This window comes from Spea bombifrons, chromosome 4 (genome assembly GCF_027358695.1).
Source record: "Spea bombifrons isolate aSpeBom1 chromosome 4, aSpeBom1.2.pri, whole genome shotgun sequence".
Lineage (NCBI taxonomy): Eukaryota > Metazoa > Chordata > Amphibia > Anura > Pelobatidae > Spea > Spea bombifrons.
Window position 1 is genome coordinate 69,703,312 of NC_071090.1, and position 22,314 is coordinate 69,725,625.

At 38.7% G+C, this 22,314-nt stretch overlaps 1 protein-coding gene across 1 annotated transcript; it reads left to right on the forward strand.

Annotated features, from left to right (window-relative positions):
- Positions 1–394: 394 nt before the first annotated feature.
- Positions 395–22,314, forward strand: LOC128490587 (uncharacterized). The gene is made up of 20 exons (XM_053462535.1): positions 395–493; positions 3,375–3,527; positions 4,243–4,373; positions 5,202–5,310; positions 5,461–5,577; positions 6,238–6,299; positions 6,542–6,685; positions 7,156–7,341; positions 7,459–7,561; positions 7,963–8,104; positions 8,795–8,978; positions 9,457–9,556; positions 13,144–13,262; positions 15,170–15,207; positions 16,104–16,216; positions 18,434–18,582; positions 18,767–18,861; positions 19,963–20,041; positions 20,615–20,723; positions 21,474–22,314. Exons 1-20 carry the CDS (start codon positions 439–441, stop codon positions 21,545–21,547), a joined length of 2,262 nt encoding a protein of 753 aa, XP_053318510.1. The 5' UTR covers positions 395–438; the 3' UTR covers positions 21,548–22,314.

Genomic DNA, 22,314 nt, shown 5'->3' on the forward strand with positions numbered 1-22,314 from the left:
CCAGTCAAGCGTCACTGTCAAAGAAAAGAGTACAAGCAAGGGCGGACTAATTTATATGTAAAATGAAATGTAAATTAATTTGTACGGGGAAGCACATAATATACAGTAATTAAGGGGATTTCATAAAAACACAATGGCACATCGTGTGCTATAAAAAGCAAACTAGTTGTATTCCATGTCATAATATTCCATAAAGCATCATTATAGCTTGATCAAAGTAATACAACGCTTACAAAGGTAGTTAGCGGTGTCTTCGCCACACATGCAGCAAACCTGCACGGAAAAAACTACAACCCCCGTCATGCAGCGCGCAGTTTAGCTTTGCGCATGCGTGCTCCTGCTACATCGTCTTAAAGCCCTGTCATGTGGCGGGCAGCTTGTGTAAGGTAAAAGCAATTGGGATTGAGATGCTAACGGAATAGAAGTCTCGTAGCTGAGATGTCTCTGGATGTGGAGTATACCCGGCGCAGGAGGTACACGCATGACGCTTTCGGTAAGCATACACCTGTTTATTAAAGTGAGCAGCTTTTCGACCAAACGGATATATTAAATGAACATGTGCTTAATATAAGTACGGATTTGGATATGACTCAAACACAACCTATAAAATGAGTCTAATGCAAAGTTATTCATTAAAATATAAACAAAATGCATTTCCTAAGCATCCAAACGTGCAGTCTGATTCGTTTTACCATTAACTGTTGCTGTGCGTTATTTGATTGCATCCATTAAGCTCGTTCCGTGTATGAATGTTTTCTAGCTGCTCTTAAAACTCCTGTTATTTAACTTTGTGAGGTTTGTATGATAAGTGAAAGGATTAGTAATCGATTCATGTTCTATCATTTGTGATGGCTTTACAATGAGATGTGTGTGTATAATATATAATTTACTCTTATTGTATATAGCATGTAATGGTTGCTTGGGAGTCAGTATCGTTGCTATATGTGCCGGTGCCCACCTCTTCCATTGAAAGTGCTGGATGCAGCCTCCAGCCTGGCTTGGGAGCAGAAGCGTAATGGGTGGCATCTTGTGTCGCAGGTATAAATCACGCCGGGTGTGAAGCGATTAAGAGGTGGCCCCTTACATGTATCAGAAAACACCTAAGTTTCTACATAGGTTCGCTTTTCTTATTCCTTGTACATATGCATCGTTATCAGTGTCGATGAGTAGGTGTTTCTCTTTTTTCCATCGTATAAACGTTGGTACCACATCTGCTTTATCTGCGGAAATGGACTTGTTAAAATAGGAAGTAATACTACAGTAATATTTGGTTGGTGCCATCACCGAGAGAAACCCATTCTAAACAGCCTCCTGTCTGTATAATAAACCATAAATAATGCAAATTGTGCAATAGATCTCAGCTACGCTTTTATTCCAAATATTTCCAAAACAATAAACAAGTTAAAAGCAGAACACAAAGAATAGCCGTAAATTAAATGAAGGTTAATGTCGTAGTGGTGACTATTCTCCATTAACCATTGTACATCGCTACGGAATTTGATGGCGCTATATAAAACCATAAATAATAATAATAACCCAAACCGTCCCATTTCTACACTGTGTGACATTCTTCTGGCTCAAACAATGCCGTTTGTACTGGTGCCCTCATCATTCATCAGCTTGTCTGCTGATTTCTCCACTACCTCCGCTGGTACTTCGCTCCTATTATTTACTAAACAAAGGGCTCATTACGTTTGTTATGAATTCAGAAAACCATAGTCATAATGTTTCATTTGCAGTAGCAAAACTGGATCTTCAACTAGGATGAGTGCGTTTTCATAGTGTCTGAAACTCTGCATGTTCTTTACTTTGCAACATTGTGTCATTTTTTAAATAAAACCTTGCGTTCTTCCATTTTTCACATATTTAGTATACCTTCAGAATAAAAAGTTTAAGGTTTTCTAATGTATGGTGTTCCGGAGAAACAGACGTTATATAATAGATACATAAATATTTTAATGGCTCAGTATAAATCATTAAGTTACTGTAAACCCTATAAGTCACCATAATATAGGACAGCTTAAAAGCCACAGAACAGCCCAATGAAACAAGTAACATTGGACTGTTCTGTGGCTTTTAAGCTGCCTTTTGTCATAGCTTGTAATCTTCACGTTTACCCCCCTGAGCTTTTTCTTTACCGATTATCCATTTAGTTTTTTTTTGTATCTTGAAGGTTCTTGAGGTTCCTGCTACTTGTTTTCGCAAACAAAGTGGGACAACTTGCCTAAAAGATTTTGTATGGGTGTCCTTAATTCAGGGATGCGACTTGACTTGATATATAGTTATCACCAGTTTGCTCTGCATCTTGTTAGGGAATGCTCCGGAAGGTGGTCTAATTATACATTAATCATTTAATTTCGATTCTATTGTCTGAATAGTGTGAAGATATGGAAGAGCGCATGATGGAGCTTGTTCTTCTTCATGTGATGTGGCTATCTGTTGCAGAACCAATAGATTAAATGCTTTGGCCTGTTGCTTTTGACTTGTTGTAATATAAAAAGCCGTCATTTTTCTGCATGAATGAATTGTCACTGTCTACCTTGTGATCTAGACGTGAAATTGTATTTCATGAAACGTATTCATCTGGTATTTGTCCAAATTCAGGGAAGAGTGACCCAAAAGTTTAGATGTAACTAAACAAAATACAAAACCGTTTTTGTTAACTATAAAGCTATACCCCTGGCTACACCCTGAGGGCAACCCATCAAACTTTGTCCAAGAAATGGACACATGCACACCCTTACTTTACCGTTCATAGTTACAAGGAAATGCTGCCAAAATGGTACATTCATGCTTAATTACTGATATGGGGATGGGGTATGGTCGTGCAACACCTACATATGTGTGGAGTGTGTGAATATATGATATATAGTCTATCCAGAGTATGCCATGGCGAGATAGGAGAGAGTTTTATGATACACAAAACTCTATATGAGTCTATTCATCCTACCCCTCCACCAAAACTGTAAGAATTGGAGATGGGGCCCTTCCCCGAGATTAAAACTTACCGTAAATATCTAAACTAACTCCTAACTCAATAAAGAAATAAAGGTTAAGTTTTAATCATGGGGAAGGTTCCAATCTCCATTCATGATGCCTTGCTATTCTTCTTTCCCAATTCTATATAACCTTTTTGAAGTATCTCTCATATTTAAAGTCAAATTGACCAATAACGCTTCTTGTTGGTCTTACGTGTGAAGGTTTTTATTTATTTTAATACATACTATTGTAAAACTGTAAGAAATGTGATTTAACTGAAAACCCTCCTTTACCGAAAACCTTGAATAGACTCCGCTAATCTTCTTTTATTTTTATTTTTTTATTTAACACACCGGAGGTAATCGTTTCACTTGATATCTCTCTCGATACTCCAGATTTCCCTCGAGAATTTGAGCACAGGCCTGACATTCACCACAGAAGGGGATCCCTCTGTGACCGCCACTGTGGTGTAACTATCCAAGCAGATTTTGGGGACACACATTCTGGATCTCATCAACACAGTTTGCTCACGCCAAGGCTTTTGCCAGGTAAGCTTGCACCTAGAGGGAGAAACTATTAGATTAGCTGCTGATCTAACGGATGTTCTGTTTTTTATTTCTCTGGCATAGTGAACTTTGACAAACAACTCCATTTTCTCTTGTGCTATATCAATTTTCTCTATTATGATTTTCCACAAGAGACACTTTACCTTTGTGTTAGTTCTTCCTGCTCCTGAGCAAAAAGAGGTTGATAAAAAGAATCTACACATTTCACGCTAACGGTAATTACCGCAATGTTACAAGTAGTTTATTTTATTGTGCCCAGAGAAGGTATGCAGATCAACTGCTGATTCTCTAAATCTGCTGAAATTATTTTGGTGATAATGGCAGGAAAGTATCACAGTATTTCCTTCAAATTTCCCCTGACAGCAACTGTTGCATAGGCTTTACCCATAAAAAGAAAGAACTGCCCCAAACACCACCTCAATTGGATGCCGTGCCGAATTCAGATGTTGGATGCATGGAGATTATTCTCGTATTTCACCTTTTTAAATGTGTGTTTCTGTGGAAGTAACATCTGCCAGGTGAACTCCAAGCCATGTTCAGGATTCATAAGAATGAGGCAAAAATGCCCAAATTTCTGCCCCCATACATGTATAGAAAGAAAGAGAGAGGTCTCTGCGCAGATTACATGTGCAAAAAAGGCTTTACCCCAAAATATTTTTCAGAAATCTTAATGTGAAATTGTGGTATTGTTTTATAGTGGTATCATCTACCCCAAGCTGCTGTCCTCATCATTCTGGGGAAGTTCAGCCTTGCGATGTCTGCTTAGTTAAAACCACTATCACCGCTGAAAATGAAGTAGAGGCACTAAAACTGTCAAACAATTACAAGGTAATTGGCATTTTATTCTTTCCTTGTGTTGATGTACAGTTAAGTCGGTGTTTTTCTTCATGCTAGAAGGCAAGCCAGTTGTCTATCCAAGTTGTCACAGAAGCTCTGTTCATCCTATCAAGACTCCAACCACTCTTCTATATCCTCCGAATACTCAAACTCGTCAATCATATTCTTTTGATGTACTGTCTTCCACAAAGTAAATCTTTGGGGGGTTTAAATCTATTTTCTTGGCAGTATGACGGCTCCAGTAGTAAATGTATGGGGATTCCTGCTTGTGGTTTGTCAGACATTACAGTGCATCTTGGGATCCAAAGACTTGTCAAGAAAAATTTGTCTGCGACTTTACTAAACATTACTCAAATGCTGTTCAGGATAGCAGTGCTACTAGTAATCTCTATCCATTAAGACAATTCAGTATTCTGTATTGTATCTCAAATGTGCAGTAACAAAAATATATTGCTTTGTATGAAAATACAGTACTAGTAATGTTCAAAGGAGATAACATCTGCCGGCCCTTTGGCCATAGCAAATTGAACGTCATACATTTGGGATCTTGCAGCACATTATAAATGATTGTATTGTAAACCTGTTAAACTGCAAAGTTGATAATTGCTTTTAAGTCAGTTGTCGGGTATGGCTGTCCATGTCTCTTTTCACAAAGGATTGTCTGTAAGCTCAGGCCAACATTTGTCATCTATACCAGTATGTCCTAATGTGTGCATGTTATTAACTTTCACTTTCCCTCCATTGTAAAAGTATCAGTATTATCTGGCGCGACTCTATAAATGGAATGTAATTATTAGTACCTTTTTGTGTTTTCACCAGTTTGGCTTCAAGAAATGGAAGAGTCATGTGACAGAGCGGCCATGGGAAGATCGGTCTGATATAGTAAAGGAGCTGTATTCCGAGTTAAATGTGGTGAAAAGCACAGTTGGTAGGGATCAATTTCTAATGACATATAACAGTTTTACCATGTATCTCATCAACAAAAGCGCAAACGTTATAATGCATAATCATTTCAGATACCTCTTTTGCCCTTATCCTACCAGTTTAAATATTAACGATTTTATTTCTCCCTCTATAGAGTCTGGTATAACAATAGGGAACGTCCTTTATCTCCTAGCCTTTGGATGGTGGGTTGCCCTTCTGTATTTCTTGGTATCTGTCCTTATGTTCTTGTCTATACTGGGAGCTCCATATGGTAAGTCAGGGTGGCAAAATATTTTTCCATATACTTGTTAAGTACATAATGTGTCTATGCATGGCCTTGCTAGGTATGACATCACTAAATTATTTTGTACAGTAAGCACTATACGTGTCTTTGTTCAGTGTAAAAGCTGTTCCCCCTTAGAGTGTGGCTAGCATTGGCAACTTCACGCGTCTCGCTGCTAACCAAAATGAAGCTTGAACCAATATTTAAGAGCAGTGGGCAGGTACAGCAATGGTTGGCATGAAAAGATATTTACAAGACAAATGTTGTCTTTGGTCTCATGTTTTCTGGTAGATTTTATACGGTTAGTGGAGCAGATTAATTTTTTTTTCTTCGCGCACATCATGCATGCAAAGCATAGTCATGCAAGCTCTGATAGATGGTGTCTGTTTCATATCCCAAGCAAGCAAATCTGACAATAGACGAACCTTGATGAGACACACTGAGACACAAAAATAATTTCAAGAAGGTGCTAGATCGGGACTTTCGCTACCAGTGTAACCATTGTTTGCGATGCCCATTAAGCTATTTTATAGAATTAATAGGTAGGACGTATAGGTAGCTGAAAAGCTAGGATGTACAGATTAGTGAACTATCTTTTGTGTATTATGCCCCCCAATAAAAATATTGTTCTCCTCCTCGTTGTTGCAGGAATTCTTTGCTGGAAGCTGTCTGGGTATTTCATTTGGCCATTTGGAAAAGTGATCTTAAAGGTTAGGGTTAGGTTTTATGTTTATTTTCCTTTTTGCAAGCGGTCAAGGCCTCTAATAAGACTTATCACATATCACTCTACATCTTGTTCTATAACTGTAAGACCACTAACATATTTCTTATTTAGTAAAATGTTAAGCGACCTCACTACTTGAAATGAGCGACTATCTTCTGCATGTCTGCCACTCTTGGCTTCCAGAGCAGAGCGGGCATATGTTGTTGAATTTCTGTCTTATTTTGCAAGAGTGGCATCATACATACCAAAAAGTGCTGCGTGCGATTCTCAAAATGTGAAGCTATACCAGAGGTGGATGAAATGGAGAAAACACCCCTTATTGGATGTGAGAGACTCCATACTGATTTCCAACCCTCAGAGGTTGCCTACTGGGTAAGACCCTATTTACCCCTACCACATTGCCTCACCACTCAATAAGTGACATGTTTTGAAGGCGAATGGATTTAACTCTTTAGATTGTAAGCTCCAGTGAGCAGGGCCCTTGACAGGTTTTGCCTCTTGTAACTTTGCTTGATAGAAGGGAAAAATAGTAGCAGGTAGATCAATAATTGAAATACAGTGTGACTTTTTGTTGCTTAGATTAAACAATGCAATAAGGAATTATCAGAAATAATGGTGCTGTATTCCCTTTAAACAATGTTATCCTTCCTGGCCACTTTTTTTTTTGTAATTAATGGCAAATTTTATGACTTATGTTAGTAACAAATGATGCTACTGATGGTTGCGGGTATCTTTCTTTACTAAAACAATAGGTAATCTAGCTAACCAATATATATATATATATAGTGAGTAGTTCATGCAGGCTTACTTTGTAACCTTCTTTGCCTCCATCTTTCTTCCAGTGGCGAATTAGCACTTACATCTGGCTTATGCTGGGATTTCCCTTGCTTGCCATAGCCCACGGACTAGTCTGCCTTATCTCATGGATCCTGGTTTTCTTCATCCCCATCTCCAAGATGAATGCCAGAACTATGTCCAAAGTATTGCTGATGCCTCCTGAACATGTTCACCTACGTAGCGCAAGCAAGGTTGGCCTTTTGTGATCTTTACTTCTGAACCGCAGCATTATGTGGAATATAATAGCTTTGTGTGTGGTGTGGCATTATCTGCTATTAACATCTATAACTTTATCTGCATTGTGTTAGATGGAAGAGACCTATGAGGCGGAGGTTGTTCTATGCTGCTATCATGCCGTAAACCTTTATTACTACAAGTACACGGTGGATGGGCTCAATGTGTTTGCTGTCAGTATCCTTTTCATTTTACATTCAGTGTAATCTGGTTGGCATGTACTTCTCATTTCCCTTTTACATAGTAGGAACTAGTTACCAGTTATAAATGGCTTTTATGTGTTCCTCTATCATGAAAATGATGTCCCAGATCAGAGGTTTTTCAGTTTTCTCTGTGTGCAAAAAGTAAATGCTGGTAGCTTTAAGAAATGTATGGCAGGTATTTTTCCCCCCTCCCTGCATTATTGTCTTAGATCTGATAATTTATTTTTCTTTATAGATATATATTGTTTTATTTTTGAAGTGCTTCTCTTACCCCATTTATTAAGAAATGTATTTTCTGTGCTTTCCCCTCGTTTAAAGCTAAAACATGATTATTTACTTAAGTGAAGAACTCATCCTTAGCCTCATACCACTTAGATCTAATAGTGTTGGTCATTGTGTCACTGGCCCTGGGATATGCAGACGACCACAACCATTACACAAGCTCTCCTGTGAAGTTCACACTATCTCTGCTCTCCATAATGCCTCTGTCATACTATATTGGTATGGCGATTGCAAGGTAAGTCTTACAGGCTCGAGGACTTTGTTGCCCTCTAGAAATATCGGTTAATATACCTTAATGGTATATATTGCACGCTTCAGACGTGTGCAGACTGTTGCCAAATGCCCCTGCTCACGGGGCGTGTAAAACCTTCCTCCTGTCCTTTAGATGGATGTGGAAGTTGTATAGTATTGGCATTTTTTTGTGTGGTGGTGGTGGAAGAAGGAGTACTTCACATGCACAAGTTCATAATGCTAGTTTATAACTATCTTCAATGAATTAGTTGTGCCTAGTCTTTCTATATGGCTGAGGTAATAAAGAAATGCTTGGTCCCTTTCCATAAACACACGTGAGCAATCTAGCAGAATAGCATGATGGTCCTACTACAGGTGAAACCACAAGGACCATCTGAACCAAGAATTTAGATTTATGCATTTTTTTGCAAGCAAATTTTAGATGATCAGTCACTAGAGCCACTTTACTAGCAATGGTTATAGATACCTTTTTATAAGATCTGCAGCAAAGCCATTTGAAACCTTTAGTAAATGACTCAAATTAAATATCCAGACGCACTACCTGGTGTCACGATGACACAATGTATACTTGCCCGTCTCTCCAATAACGATACTTTTGTAGTAAAGTTGCTGTTATGTAGTTTAACTGATTTGTCTTTCTCTCTTTCCTCTGCAACTTTGCTGACTTTGGCAGTATTTCAGCTCAGAGTAACTTTGCTTTAGGTGCTGTGGTAAATGCTACCTTTGGTTCCATCATCGAGCTCACCTTTTATATCACAGCATTAATAAAAGGAGCTCGGGAGGAGAACAAGTGCTACGAAGAAGTAGTGAAGTCGGCCCTCACGGGCACTTTACTGGGGTGTGTCCTCTTTGTTCCAGTAAGTCATTATTTTTATATCCCAGTCCTTGTCCCCAAGTCATCTGCTCCGCAGATTGTGCTTTAAGCAGTAGAATCCTCGTTACTCATGGTAACTAGCTTCCTAGCCCTGTCCATCCCTTTTATAAATGAGGCTAATGCCTGCAAGGCTATCATTGCTCTAACATGATCTGTATGGCTTGGTGAAAGAGCTGTGCCGACCAGTGTCCACAGAGGGTAATAACTGTTCTTGCATTTCTTGCGTGGCCCTGCATCTGCTTACGGTATCTCACCATAATGTACCATTTTTTGAGATGCTTATTCTGATCTAACTTGAGCTGTTAAATATACTTTTAGATGCAAGCATCCATAATAGTTACAATGAATTTTGAAATGCCCTTTTTAAGCATATTCAGTTGCTCTGCTTTCGAATGCTATTATAGTTGCAAAAGTCCATGACTACATATTTGTATGAGATCGTAGCAGTGTTTTTCTTGTAGGGCTTGTGCATGGTCATTGGTGGAATCAAACACCAGGAGCAGAGGTTTAACAGCAGGTCAGCTGGAGTAGGTTCTGCACTGCTCTTCATATCTGTGGGAGGTAAGAATATACTCAATACAGCTTGTATGTGAAGGGTAGGTAAAAGTTATAGGCCAATGCCAAGTGAGATCAAGGCACCTTTTTAGTTGGCCATAAGCATTGAGTGCTAAATGATATTCCTGAATAGCAGAAACCTCTTTTGGTGTTGAGTGGGTCTATAGTAGGGAAAAAATGACGATAAGGAATAAAGTAATCAGTTTGGTGATCATTGGCCTTTTGCGTTTAGATGAAGTCAACAAAAACTTTAATTTAAATGAGTCTAATACATGGATTTGTTTCCATTCGGTGCATTCATCAATCTTGAGTACTGGATGAAATCAGAATAGTGAACATCTCTTTACTTTCACTTCATGAAACATTAAAGGAAAAAAACCCTCTTAACTCACTTTTATCATTGTTTAAATTGTGTGCTTTATTATGTACTGCATTTGTCCAATATATTTAAGTAGCACCAGGATTTTCTTTCACTTTGGTGAATTTAATTTTTTTTGCTTTTTATTTCGCTGGTCCCTGGCAGAACTGACACCTGGTTTAGCTCTGGTTGATTCCTGGCAGATCTATCTTTGTAATATTCTCAAATATGGATAGTTTGTGCGTGTTGTGGATTGTGTATGCCATCATGGGTCGTTGATATGGATCATTGTTGATATGTAGTAGTATTTGGAGAAACATGAGGATAGTTATAAATATCCATGAAGATAAAATAGGCTACGATTAATACACAGGGGCTGAATTCTCCACAAAAAAAGAGCTTCTCTATACGATATGTTGCTACCCATCAGGATACATGTTTGCTTTGTCCAGGAGACTCATCTGGATCTTAAGGGACCACTCTACTGGAGATATCGAAAATATCCAATATTAAATAACTTGCCATTGAAGGTAAGAAATGGGGTGTAGCCGTCGTTATGCACACTCGGATTTGATTATATGTACCGTGAAGCTGATGTGAAAGGGGGATATATTTCTTATATGCAAGTTGAATTATATAGTTGACACTTTAGCGAAGTCTTTTTCAAAGCGGAAGAATATTGATCCAAAATTGTAAATTTTATTTAAAAAAAAAAAAAAACACTTGCATGGTATTTGGAATTCCCACCATCCCTTTGGATATGGATTTCACTTTCTATTCTAATACACAATCTCTACTTTATTATTAGTTAATTTGAACTTAATTCAAGTTATTAGTTGATTTTAACAAAACCCAGGTAATATTCACGTATCTCTGGGTCATCTTAGCTCTCTTAGAACATCCTACCAATTTAACTGCTCAAATAAAGTAATACATTATTTAGGTATTAAAATTATGTTTGACCTATAGCAGACTTGGTGGCTTAACTATTTGTATTTAATTTCTGATTTGAGAATACAAATATACAGAGTTAAGCAGGTTTGAATTAATATGGTCCAAGCTTTGAAAGGCCCTTGGTTTGGGAAAATTAATGTGGTCCATTAGAACTATTCCATTTAACTGACCAAGTTGAATAAAGTTCTATACGTGTGCGGGGCTCAAGGAGATCGAAGCAGAGTGTAAGTATATTGAGAAGAGATATTAGACAAGCTAGCTTAGGTTACCTTGTCCTTTAAAAGTTACACAATGTTACCATGTGCAGGGGCATTTTTAATTCAGGTACATTCGCCCTCACTTACACTCTCATTCTTGTTCACTTTCTCTCCCCCCCTCCCCAGTCTTAATGTTGTCCTACCTTGGAGGGAAGCGACCAAAAACGCCTATATACCGTATTTGCTCAATTATAGGATGACCCCCCCCCCAAATCTGAATATTAATTTAGTGGAAAAAAAGAGAGCCTGAATATAAGACGACCCTATAGGAAAAAAGTTTTACCAGTAAATGTTAATTCATGTAAACTATCTTTTTTTTTTTTTTTAAATAAAAGCTATGATTGAGAAAGATTTTGTTTTAATTTCCTTTTATTTAACCAACCTGCCCCTCCAGTTATGCACATCTGCTCCCAGGCTTGCCACTCTGTCCCAGAAATGCCTCATATCCCCTATATGCCACTGTGTTCCATGATATGCCTCTTGACCCCCTATGTGCCACTCTGCCTCCAGAAATGCCAGGAGGATCCAGGTCCCCTGGATATTAAAACTTATATCCAAACGTATGTCTTTACTGCAATCAACCTTGGTGTAAATACTACTTTGACATTTGAAAAATGAGAGAATGATTTAGGTAAACTCTTTAGGTTGATACATGGCTTAACTCATGATTTAACAACTAGGAAGATAGTTTTCATAAAGTCCTACATGGATACGGTCCCATATGCATAGGTTTTGTCATTCTTCCTCTAATTTATGTTGGCGATTGTAATAGAGTGAAGGGCACTATGTACGACATCGATGAATGTCAGCATATACATCCTATAAACTAGATTTGTAAATATATTTAGTTCTGTTTTTGAAAGGGAAATAACTGTATTTTTAATGAATTACCGGGAAATGGTTTTAGTCTGCCCTGGCTGTGAATATTCTCGCAGCATTCAAGATCTCCATAGCCAGCCACTATTCCCTCAATATCCTAAATAGTTAATCAAATATCAAGCAGACACGGATACATTTTTTTTTTTTCTATGCATCGGTCTAAATTTGTAATGTATCGAAAAAAAGTAAAAGTGGACAAATTTATTATAAATCAATGTATATCTCCCAATGGGATACTATCCTCCACACATTCTTGATTCTTAGGATATTCGCAGATGACCTGTGATGGCATCACAATGACTATGTTGCGCTGTAAGTTTGCATATGATGAATGTATGTTCCTTTAGTTCTTGGACACATTATGTGAATTCATTCTCATGTAAATAGTTCTATCTTAAAATCCTTATATTTGTCATCCCAATTTACTATATAATTGTAATGTATACCATTATACGGTGGATCTGTAGATTAAAATAAAGATTATTTCATTAGAAAAAAAAAGACTAAGGATTAAGTAATCCATTTGATGTCCGTTAACCTTTTGCATTTAGATGAATGAAGCAAGCAAAAATTTAAATGAGGCTGATACCTGAATTTGTTTTCTTTTGGTGTATGGTCTTTCATTGATCTTGACCACTGGATGAAATCAGAATAGTAAACATATCTTTACTTCACTTCTTGAAACATCAAAAGTGAAAAAATAATCTTAACTTTTATTATTTTTATTTTATTGTACTGCATTTGTTTAATATATCTAAATGTCATCCAGGTTTACATTTATATGTATTATGTTTTAGGTTTATTAAAAAAACAAACAGAAATATGCCCCAGTAGCCCTTGTAAATGGTAGATTGCATTCTACATTTTCTAATAGCAGGTTATGTGCCTGCAATAACTCTTTTCTATTTGGTAGCATGTTTTTGTCTTTCCCATTTCACAAAGCTGACCCTTTCATTTTCCTATCAGGAAATTATTTTGCTGTGGATTAGTAGCTTGGCTAATCAAAGAGGAGCTCCAAATGTATTCCCTCTTTGTCTTGTTAATTTAGCTTGAAAGTGCTTGATAGGTTAACCTTTATTTATGTATACTTCAGTTATTGATAAAACAGATCCATTGCTGTAACATTTACATGATCCATCCATCAGGTGTTTTTGCTCCTACATTGTTCTCCAAAGTATATGGGAAAATGATCTGTGGAGAGTGTATGAACTTCGGCCATAATGTCTCAGAGAGATATATTTGCCAGAACTGCCAAACTGATGTGGTAAGTGGTTTTATTCACTAGAAATCATGATAGAGCTATTTGACTTGGAAGAGGTCTGTCTGGTGATTTGTTTTAATAGGTTTCTCGTCTTGTGAATGTTTTGTTTGCACTGATTTTCTAGGAAACACTGTTCTTCTTTTTGTGTTTCTGTATTGAGAGTGTGGCACATTTGTTCTTTCAGAGGTGGGCAAATGTATTTCACATTTAGGTCAGAAGTCAGAAAGGTATTATCTGTAGAGAACAGTATACCATTGTACATGGGCTTTTTGGATTCCTACCGCCCAAGGTTTGTCCTGGACACGTTTTTAGGTTTAACACTCAACATAATTGTGTATACAGCTGTGTAACATGTACTTATGGGACACTATAAAGGTAATTTACATTGTATGTGAGTAAAATGGACTGTACATCTTAGCACTGGTGACTTATGCATGCAGGAAAAGTGTACCTAACATTAATTCTCTTTTAACTGCTTGTTAAATTTTGAATTCTTGGGTGAAATCAGAGTTGTCACCTTGGGTATTTTCACCAATTTTGTGGTCTAACAAAAGATATCTTGGCAACATACATTGATAGCTCCTTTAGTATCTCACCTTAGAATTCTGAGTGGACTATTCATTAATGAATGTTGCCTGTATCATATTATCTATATATATATATATATATATATATATATATATATATATATATAGATAATATGATACAGGCAACATTCATTAATGAATAGTATATATAATTATAGTATATAATATATAGTATATATATATAGTATATATAGTATATAATAATTATAGCCCATTAGTAATTTATAGTACATCTTTTGAAATTGTTTTTAATTGGAACTATCAGAGCATGTGAATTGTGAGGCTGACTGGTTTCTGCAAAGCATTCTCTGTTTAACAAATATTGAAGCTACACATTGAGAATCTGATTCTCATCACACCGGATTCACGAATAACAAGACGCCAAACTACTACTAAACTTGTGAATCTCAGACTTATCTCATTATACAGTTGTGTGAAAAAGTACACAGTCTTTGGATTTTATGGATGATGAATGACACATGACATAATAGAGTGTCATGAGTTATTCAAGAAAAATAAAGCCAAAATGGAGAAGCCATGTATGGAAAACGAAGTACACCCTTACTGCTTCCATAGTAATTAAGATGCTAAGTAGCAGACTGGTGCTGCTAACCAAATGCTCTTGATTAATGGGTCATCGGCAAGCGGGACCACCTCCTATAATACCCGACGCTTTAGCAGTTTGCTGGTCTGGAGCATTCAGGTGTGTTTTTAACACAATGCCAAGGAGAAAAGTCATCAATGATCTTAGAAGCAATTGTTTCTGCCCATCAATCTGGGAAGGGTTATAAGGCCATTTACAAAAAATGTAAAGTCCATCATTCTACAGTGAGAAAGATTATTCAAAAGTTGAAAACATTCAATACAGTTGCCAATCTTCCCAGCAAATTCACCCCAAGACTATGCAATGCTCAGAGAAATTGTGTAAGAAAACAAAACAAAAAAACTAAATAAAACCCCTCGCTCTACAGGCCACATTATGTTAAATGTTAAACTTCATGACAATTACAGTATACTACAATTAGGAAAACAAGACTGAACAAGATTGGTTTGTTTGGAAGTGTTGACAAGAGAACGCCTATTCTCCCCAAGAACATGGCAGCACGGCTGCTAAAGCTTGCCCGCAATTGGGTCATGCAACAGGACAATGATCCCAAGCACACCAGAAAATCTACAACATCATAAGGTGTACTTTTTAAAACATGGCTTCTCCCTATATACAGGATTTAATTTTATAGAATATATGATAACCTGGTGTAAATAAAGAATACAATCCTTTTTAATTTAGGTAATGACCGAACGGTGTCTATCATTTTATTTCAGATGGGAAGCAACAGCACTGCCTTCTACAATGATGTTAAGTGAGTATTTTGCTTTCAATCGGTAAATTCCTTGTACATGGCTTTGTTAATGGCTGCACTGTGTATAATAAATAATTATATACCGTATATATGGCTCGAATATAGGCCGCACCCTAAAAGTTAGGTGGTTTTTTTTTTTTTTTTGTTTTTTTTTTTTTTCTTTAAGAAAATAAATTCTGCCCCTCCCCCGCCAGACTTACCGGACAGATTCCACGGGGTCTTGCGGGGCCATCTGGGGACATCTACGCATAACGCGTATTCGACTTCTGGTGCCGGCAGCGGAGGCCGTTTACGCTCATCGCCACTGCCGGTGAACGTCTGCACAATACGCTTAGACAACCTCCCGTGCCGGCAAACAAAAATCTGAAATTCATGATCCTGTGCAAACCCCTCAAACTACCCCTCCCCTCTGCCCCTTCAAACTACCCCCCCTGCCCCTTCAAACTACACCCCCCCTGCCCCTTCAAACTATACCCCCCCACACACTTACCTTGTTGCCGGAGTCCTGCGGTGAGAGCGGGAGGCATCCGTCTTCTCGCTCTGCCGCGGTGCCGGCGCTCAACATGAGATGCCGGCACCGCGACTGAGTCACGGAGAGTAAGGAGCGCTGAGCGGTTGCTGAGAACTTCACGAGCAACCACTCGGCGCCCCTGCCCAGGACTTAGATTAAAGCATCGTTTTTTGTTTTTTTTTAAACTTTATTTAACATGAATGATGTTAAATTTAAAAAAAAAAAACGATGTTTTAAGTTAAGTCCTGGGCAGGCGCCCCTGCTACCATGGCGCCCTGTGCGGTCGCACACCCTTAAGGCCGGCCCTGACTGTGACATGTAACATGTGAACCATACAAAACACCCTTAGATATGACGCTTGATTTGCTTTCTCTTATTGTTGCAGGCCATTGGTGTACACAGTGTCGCTCCTTCTGCCTGCTGCATATATTATAGGGCTCATCTTCACCCTTAAGACCCACTCTCACATATACGATATTCACATCAGTGACTGTCATGGTAAGTACACGGAAGATCTTATAAAAATTGTGGATGGTTCTCTCGATGTTGGTATTTATCACGTGACTGACCGGGCAGCTAGGACCTCAATCAAATCTCGAGCCTGGTGAAGAGCTAAAGCCTGGGCCCCATTGCCCCATCTTATGATCCTCTCATAAGAACACCTTTTAAGAGCATGCTTAGGGTTAGTGGGCCTGGGTGCAGCATTTCTTCAGCACCCCTTCCCCTATAACTAACCAGCAAAGCCAGATTAAGGAGCTTTGGGTCTTGGGGCAGTAATACAAAAAGGGCCCTTTGTGTCTCGCACCCAACTTTTGAGACCAAAAGAGACCAAAGTTAAATCTAAAACTATCATTCAAAATCCCATTTACTACAGAATGTGAGAAATAAATGGTTATACCTTTCAAAGTCTTGGGTGTGGGTGGGCTTACAGATTTATAAAACAAATAAAATAATGACCTCTCAAACAACTCACAGCTGTCACAAAAATCAGAAATGGGCAAATACAAGAACACACACACACACACACACACACACACACACACACACACACACACACACGAACACAACTAGCATTACTCCCATATGAGCACAACCCAGACACAAGATCAAAACAGTACTTGCATTTCACAGCACTCACACCATGTATAGGAACACGGCACTCAGAGGCAGACACACACATGAATACAACTCGCAACGTTGACAGACACTATCAGAAGAACACTTTACTGCATTTACACATACTGGTGGTTGTTTTTTGTTTAGTTTATGAATGTGAAAATGCCGCCACAAAAGGGATATGCAGAGCGAGTATCATTTTACCTAAATGTGGAACTGAAATCCAAACCGCAAAATAAATCTCCTTAAAAAGTGTACATACCGTATTGGCTCGGTTATAGGTCGCACCCAAATATAGGCCGCACCCTAAAAGTTAGGTGCTTTTCTAAGGAAAAAATTTTCGTAGTATAAAATAAAAAGTAGAATAGATATGCTGCCACTCTGCCCCCCCCCCGAGATATGCTGCCACTCTGCCCTCTACCCTATATATACTGCCACTCTGCCCTCATTCCCCCCCCTGAGATATGCTGCCACTCTGCCCTCCACCCTATATATACTGCCACTCTGCCCTCATCCCCCCCCGAGATATGCTGCCACTCTGCCCTCCACCCGATATATACTGCGATTCTGCCCTCCACCCGATATATACTGCCACTCTGCCCTCATCCCCCCCCCCGAGATACGCTGCCACTGTGCCCCCCTCCACGACTTACCAAAGCAGACTCCCGTGTGTCTTGCGGGGCCGGCAGGAGACACCTACGCAATACGCGTAGACAACTTCTGGTGCCGGCACGGGAGATTGTCTAAGCGCATCGTGCAGGTGTTCACCGGGTGCGTCGATGCGCGTAAACAACCTCTGCTGTCGGCACATCGAGCATATATATTATTATAGGCAGGAAAATGTACTGCAGCAGCTTGTGTGTCTCTGCTAAAGGTTCGCAGGCAGAAACCAGCAGGTCAATAACACCTTGCAGCATAAGGTAAAAATCAAGATAATCTGTATCTTTATTTTTACCTTGTTCACTTACCAGTGAGCTGATCCTTCCCACTTGCCCCAGACAGACTAAGTTCACTACTCAGCTCCCTCTTTGACAGCAAAACTCTGGCGCATGAATGTGAGGTGAAGACACTTCCAGGCTTAGGAGACAATGTGTTACAAGGGTGGGAGAGCTGCACAAGAAACTAAGCTAACCTGTTGCTTTAACAGTGGTATTTCTGTATAAATTAATAAAACTGTATATGTAGCACCCAAGGTCTTGTTACTCACATGGGGGCTAGTCCTCGGCAGGCAGGTATAGAACCCTAAATTTGGTTTAGGTTTTCAGCTGGTAACTGAACTGAATAATTCAAATAACTTTCAAATAAGTGTGGATTCGGGTAATCACACAGTTCTAAGCGGTGTAGTACAGGGGACCTGCTTTTGCTTGATAACCTGTTTTATAGAGCCTTTATTGCCCACCTGCATATATGCAGTAGAACCTTATATAGTTTAGTAGTATTCCACAGGTACAGATTGTCAGAACCAGTAATGTAGTGTTGCACCAGTGATCGTCTACAGAGGAGAAGGAGGTCCCTACGGCATGTTTGCTCTTCAGTGAAAACAAACGTTTTCACTGATAACAAGGGAAGTTTGGCTTGTTCTTGTTTTTTACCCCATAGTTCCCGGCCATCACCATGATGCTGTGGTTCACTGGTCTCGATGGCGAGCAATGGTCGTACTGATTGGCTCTACCCTACTAATGTCTGCTTGTGCAGATCTGGCCACAGAACACATCAGCCCAATTCTGTCTGGAGCCACTGTGTCTCAAGTAAGTGCATTTTCCAGCACAGCATACACATATGCTGTGTACCTTACAAGTGAGACAACTTTCTCTTCACTGAGCATTAAAAAATCTTTTGCTAGCTTTCTTTAAAGAGCAGACAGTCCTTATCTATTATTCTCTGTCTACATCATGTATGAGATCTTATACAGCCTTTCCTTCTTTGATGCAGTATTTCATTGGAGTGACTGTTCTTGCATTGATCCCAGAGCTCCCAGAGATTATCAATGGGATCCAGTTTGCTCTCCTCAACAATTTAAGCTTAAGGTAAGTAGTAATGGCATGAGACTTTTGACATTGAGTGGTGTCGTCGGACTGCCTTTTCTCCCACTCTGTGTGCATTTGAACACTATATAAACAAAACTGGTATCACTTGAGATGAGTGCAGACTGGTATACAGCAAAATAATCACCTAATTCCTCGGTAAATGTAATAATTCAATGTTAAATATCATATGTATTACAAAGGCATGATCATTTATTTCCTGACTTCTATGACCATAACCCTTGGACAAGGTAAATCTTGTGTAATTGTAACGTTCTGAGGGAAAGTAGTACCTATACAAAGTCTTCAAGCAGAGGTGCTTATAAGGTGACTGGAGTAATGTATAGTCAGTCTGCTTTGTGTCAATTGCAAAAACGCAATTCCCACTAGTTGTGACGTCAATATTGAAAAATCCACTGCTAACATATTGAAGAAATTCAATGGCCTACAAACTGATTCAAACTAGTAAAGCAAATGGATAGGTGACAGGAAGAAGTCTGTCTGTGTGTGTGTGTGTGTGTGTACGTTCACTCACTCACTCATGGCAATCGGGTAATGGACTTGAATCCCATATCTGAAGGGCGCTTTCTCCCTTTCCAGCAGTGAATCCATGCCGTTTCCTTTAGTGTGCATGTGAGGACCCATTTCTAATGAGTGAGCGCTCAGCCCTGGTGTGGGTTTTATAAGCTCAGTGGCAGTCTACCTCTGGCCCTTCATTGATTGTGGTTTGATTATAACTGGTGTCAGAAGGGAATGTTTGCCATGGTATATTTAAATGTTTGGTTTACGCAACATTAAGGCACAGATCTCTTCACTAAATTAAATGTGTAAACTAAAAGCACATGCAATAGGAACCTTAAAAATGTAGTTATAAAAAAACGGGTTGTAGAGATCGTATCTTTCAAGATGCTTTTGTAGAGCAAGATCACATCTGTTATCTAGCTGGTGTAAAATTTCCACTCAGATCGCAACAAGATAGAGAAAAATAGGAGAAAATGTTAACAACAATCATGTAGCATTCTGTTTGAATATTAAATATATCAAAATTATTTGACTTTTTATGGTTTTCAGACTAAGCCATTTCAGCCTTTTTTGTTTCTTCAGTATAGAAATTGGAAGCTGCATTGCAGTACAAGTGTGTATGCTTCAGATACCCATCCTGGTCCTGTTTTCTGTGTTCTACGTAAGTACGCTTGTCTGTCTGCTGATGCATGCAACCCACAGCATATACAGCTTTATATAAATCTGTTCATCTTCCATGTCAGTGGTGTTATATTCCTGTCCTCAATGGCCCAACAAAGAGTTCATTCTGACTTGATCACCTTCACAAATCTCCAATTGAGTTCCTTGGCTCAAACTGGGCTATGCAAAAATCCTGGCCAATGCGAGATTTATCTCATCTTACATAACAGATACTAGGAAGCTATAGAATTGGCAAGAACTGACACGTATGCGAGCCGTGGGACATTGGTCCCACAGCTCACTCTTACATTGGACAGGCTAAGCAACAGAAAATTCTGCATTGTATATAAAGAAAAGTACAAATAAATTCATGGGTAATTGAGTACGTATTTAATGTAAGATTTTTCATCTGGCATTTATTCTTGTATGTATTGTTGGAACTGATCTAATTTTATTTATTGGATTATTCCCTTGCGGATGTCCTAATTGCAAGGAACCTGTTCCTTTCTTAGGGTTTCTTTCTTAGTCCCAAAGGAAAGCTTTCATATATTTTTTTTGTTTTCCTTTCCTCTAGCCCACAGGATTCACTTTGATATTCAGTGACCTCCACCTGTGGGCAAGCATGTTTAGTGTGATCCTAATGAACTACATCTTCATGGACGGAAAGTGTGACTACTTCCAAGGTAAGGCCTCCTGCCGGAGAACCTAGAGTGCTTTTTCAGTATAATAGGATACATACATTAATCATATTTACAGTGAGACTTCAATAATAAACATGGATAAGAACCATTCAGCCCATGTAACTTGGCTTTTTTTTCCCTGTTATGATTCTGATTTTAATCAGTCCTTGGTCTCATCTTCCATACAGTATACTCTTATGCCCATCCCATGTACGGCATATTTAAATTCTCATTTTGCATTACCCTCTACCACTTTAGTAGACAAGTGGAAAAACCGCCAGGCTTTTAGTAAAGTAAATCATCCTTACATTAAATCTGAGCATTTTTTAGCTTTAAGTTTGAAAACATACATATAGATCTATATGTTGATGTAGAACATGATTGATAACAAACCTTGCCCGTTCTGTCAAGAGTTGTCTGTTATGTACTAGCAATTGTCCCTTCACCAGTGCTGCTGTAATGCATTATGAGAGCGCAAAACACTCTAGAGAACCTGTTCAGATGGTGCTATGTTATGACAGAGTCCATTTAAGACACTGCCAACACAATATGCACATGAGTGAAACGGCAGTAGGATGATCCAATACTTTCATAAGGAGGGAAGCAATACTACTTCTGCTTGTTCTGAATTCTGTACTTTGCCCCCGAATTGCTTTAGAGTTGCCATAGTGTGGATGAGGGCCAGTTTAATGTCTGTCTGGGCCACTGCATTGTAACCGGAAGTCTAACTGTGCTACCTTTTGCTTCTTGTAGGCACTGCCCTGGTCATTGTTTACTTCATACTGCTTGCCATGTATTTCTTTGCTCCCTCTCCTGTTGGATGCTGATTCATCATCTTGGAGTAGACCATCTAAGTTTGTTCCTTCCATGTGAGTAATGGGCAGCAGTATGTAGGATTTTCTTCCAACAGAATACAGCACAATCTTCTTGTTTGTTTAAAGATGAGATCTGTGTTTTGGAAGGTTTTCATAAATGATTAATTGCAAAACCCTGTGATTTTACGAGGTGGAGATGGGGCCAGACATCACATTGTAATGAGCTCTACAACCCCCGCATCCTTCTCTCTAGTGGCAGGGTGAAATCTGTGCCTCTGTAAACCACTGGACATTACTACCCTGTTGGCAAGGACAGGGATGGATGCCAGTACGAAGCAAGACAAAATATCCAGGCTTTCAGATATACCATGTAAACCTGTTTGTGTGTTTTTATTTGTTTCTTGTGTATCTTTCATATGAGTGGCAAATGCATAAAGCTGATGGTATAAAAGGTTTGCAGGTTGCCTGATCTGCGATAATGAAATCACTTGCTGGGTCGTTGCTTTAGAATATGCCTTGAACAGATGGTCACTGTGTTCCACAAATGTTTAATTATGACGTATGCATTTAAACATGTTTTCAAACTGTAACTTATCACGAGGTGTTCAATAAAGTATGAGCACTTGAGTGATTTCGATCATTAGGTTTTTTTTGTTTTTTTTATATACAAATGTTATTTTCATGTGTTTTGTGGACAGACTGTTGAAAGGGTTTATTACTAATATTAAACACATTTGAAATCTAACATTTTTGTGCGTTTGCTTTCTTATTTTGTAAAT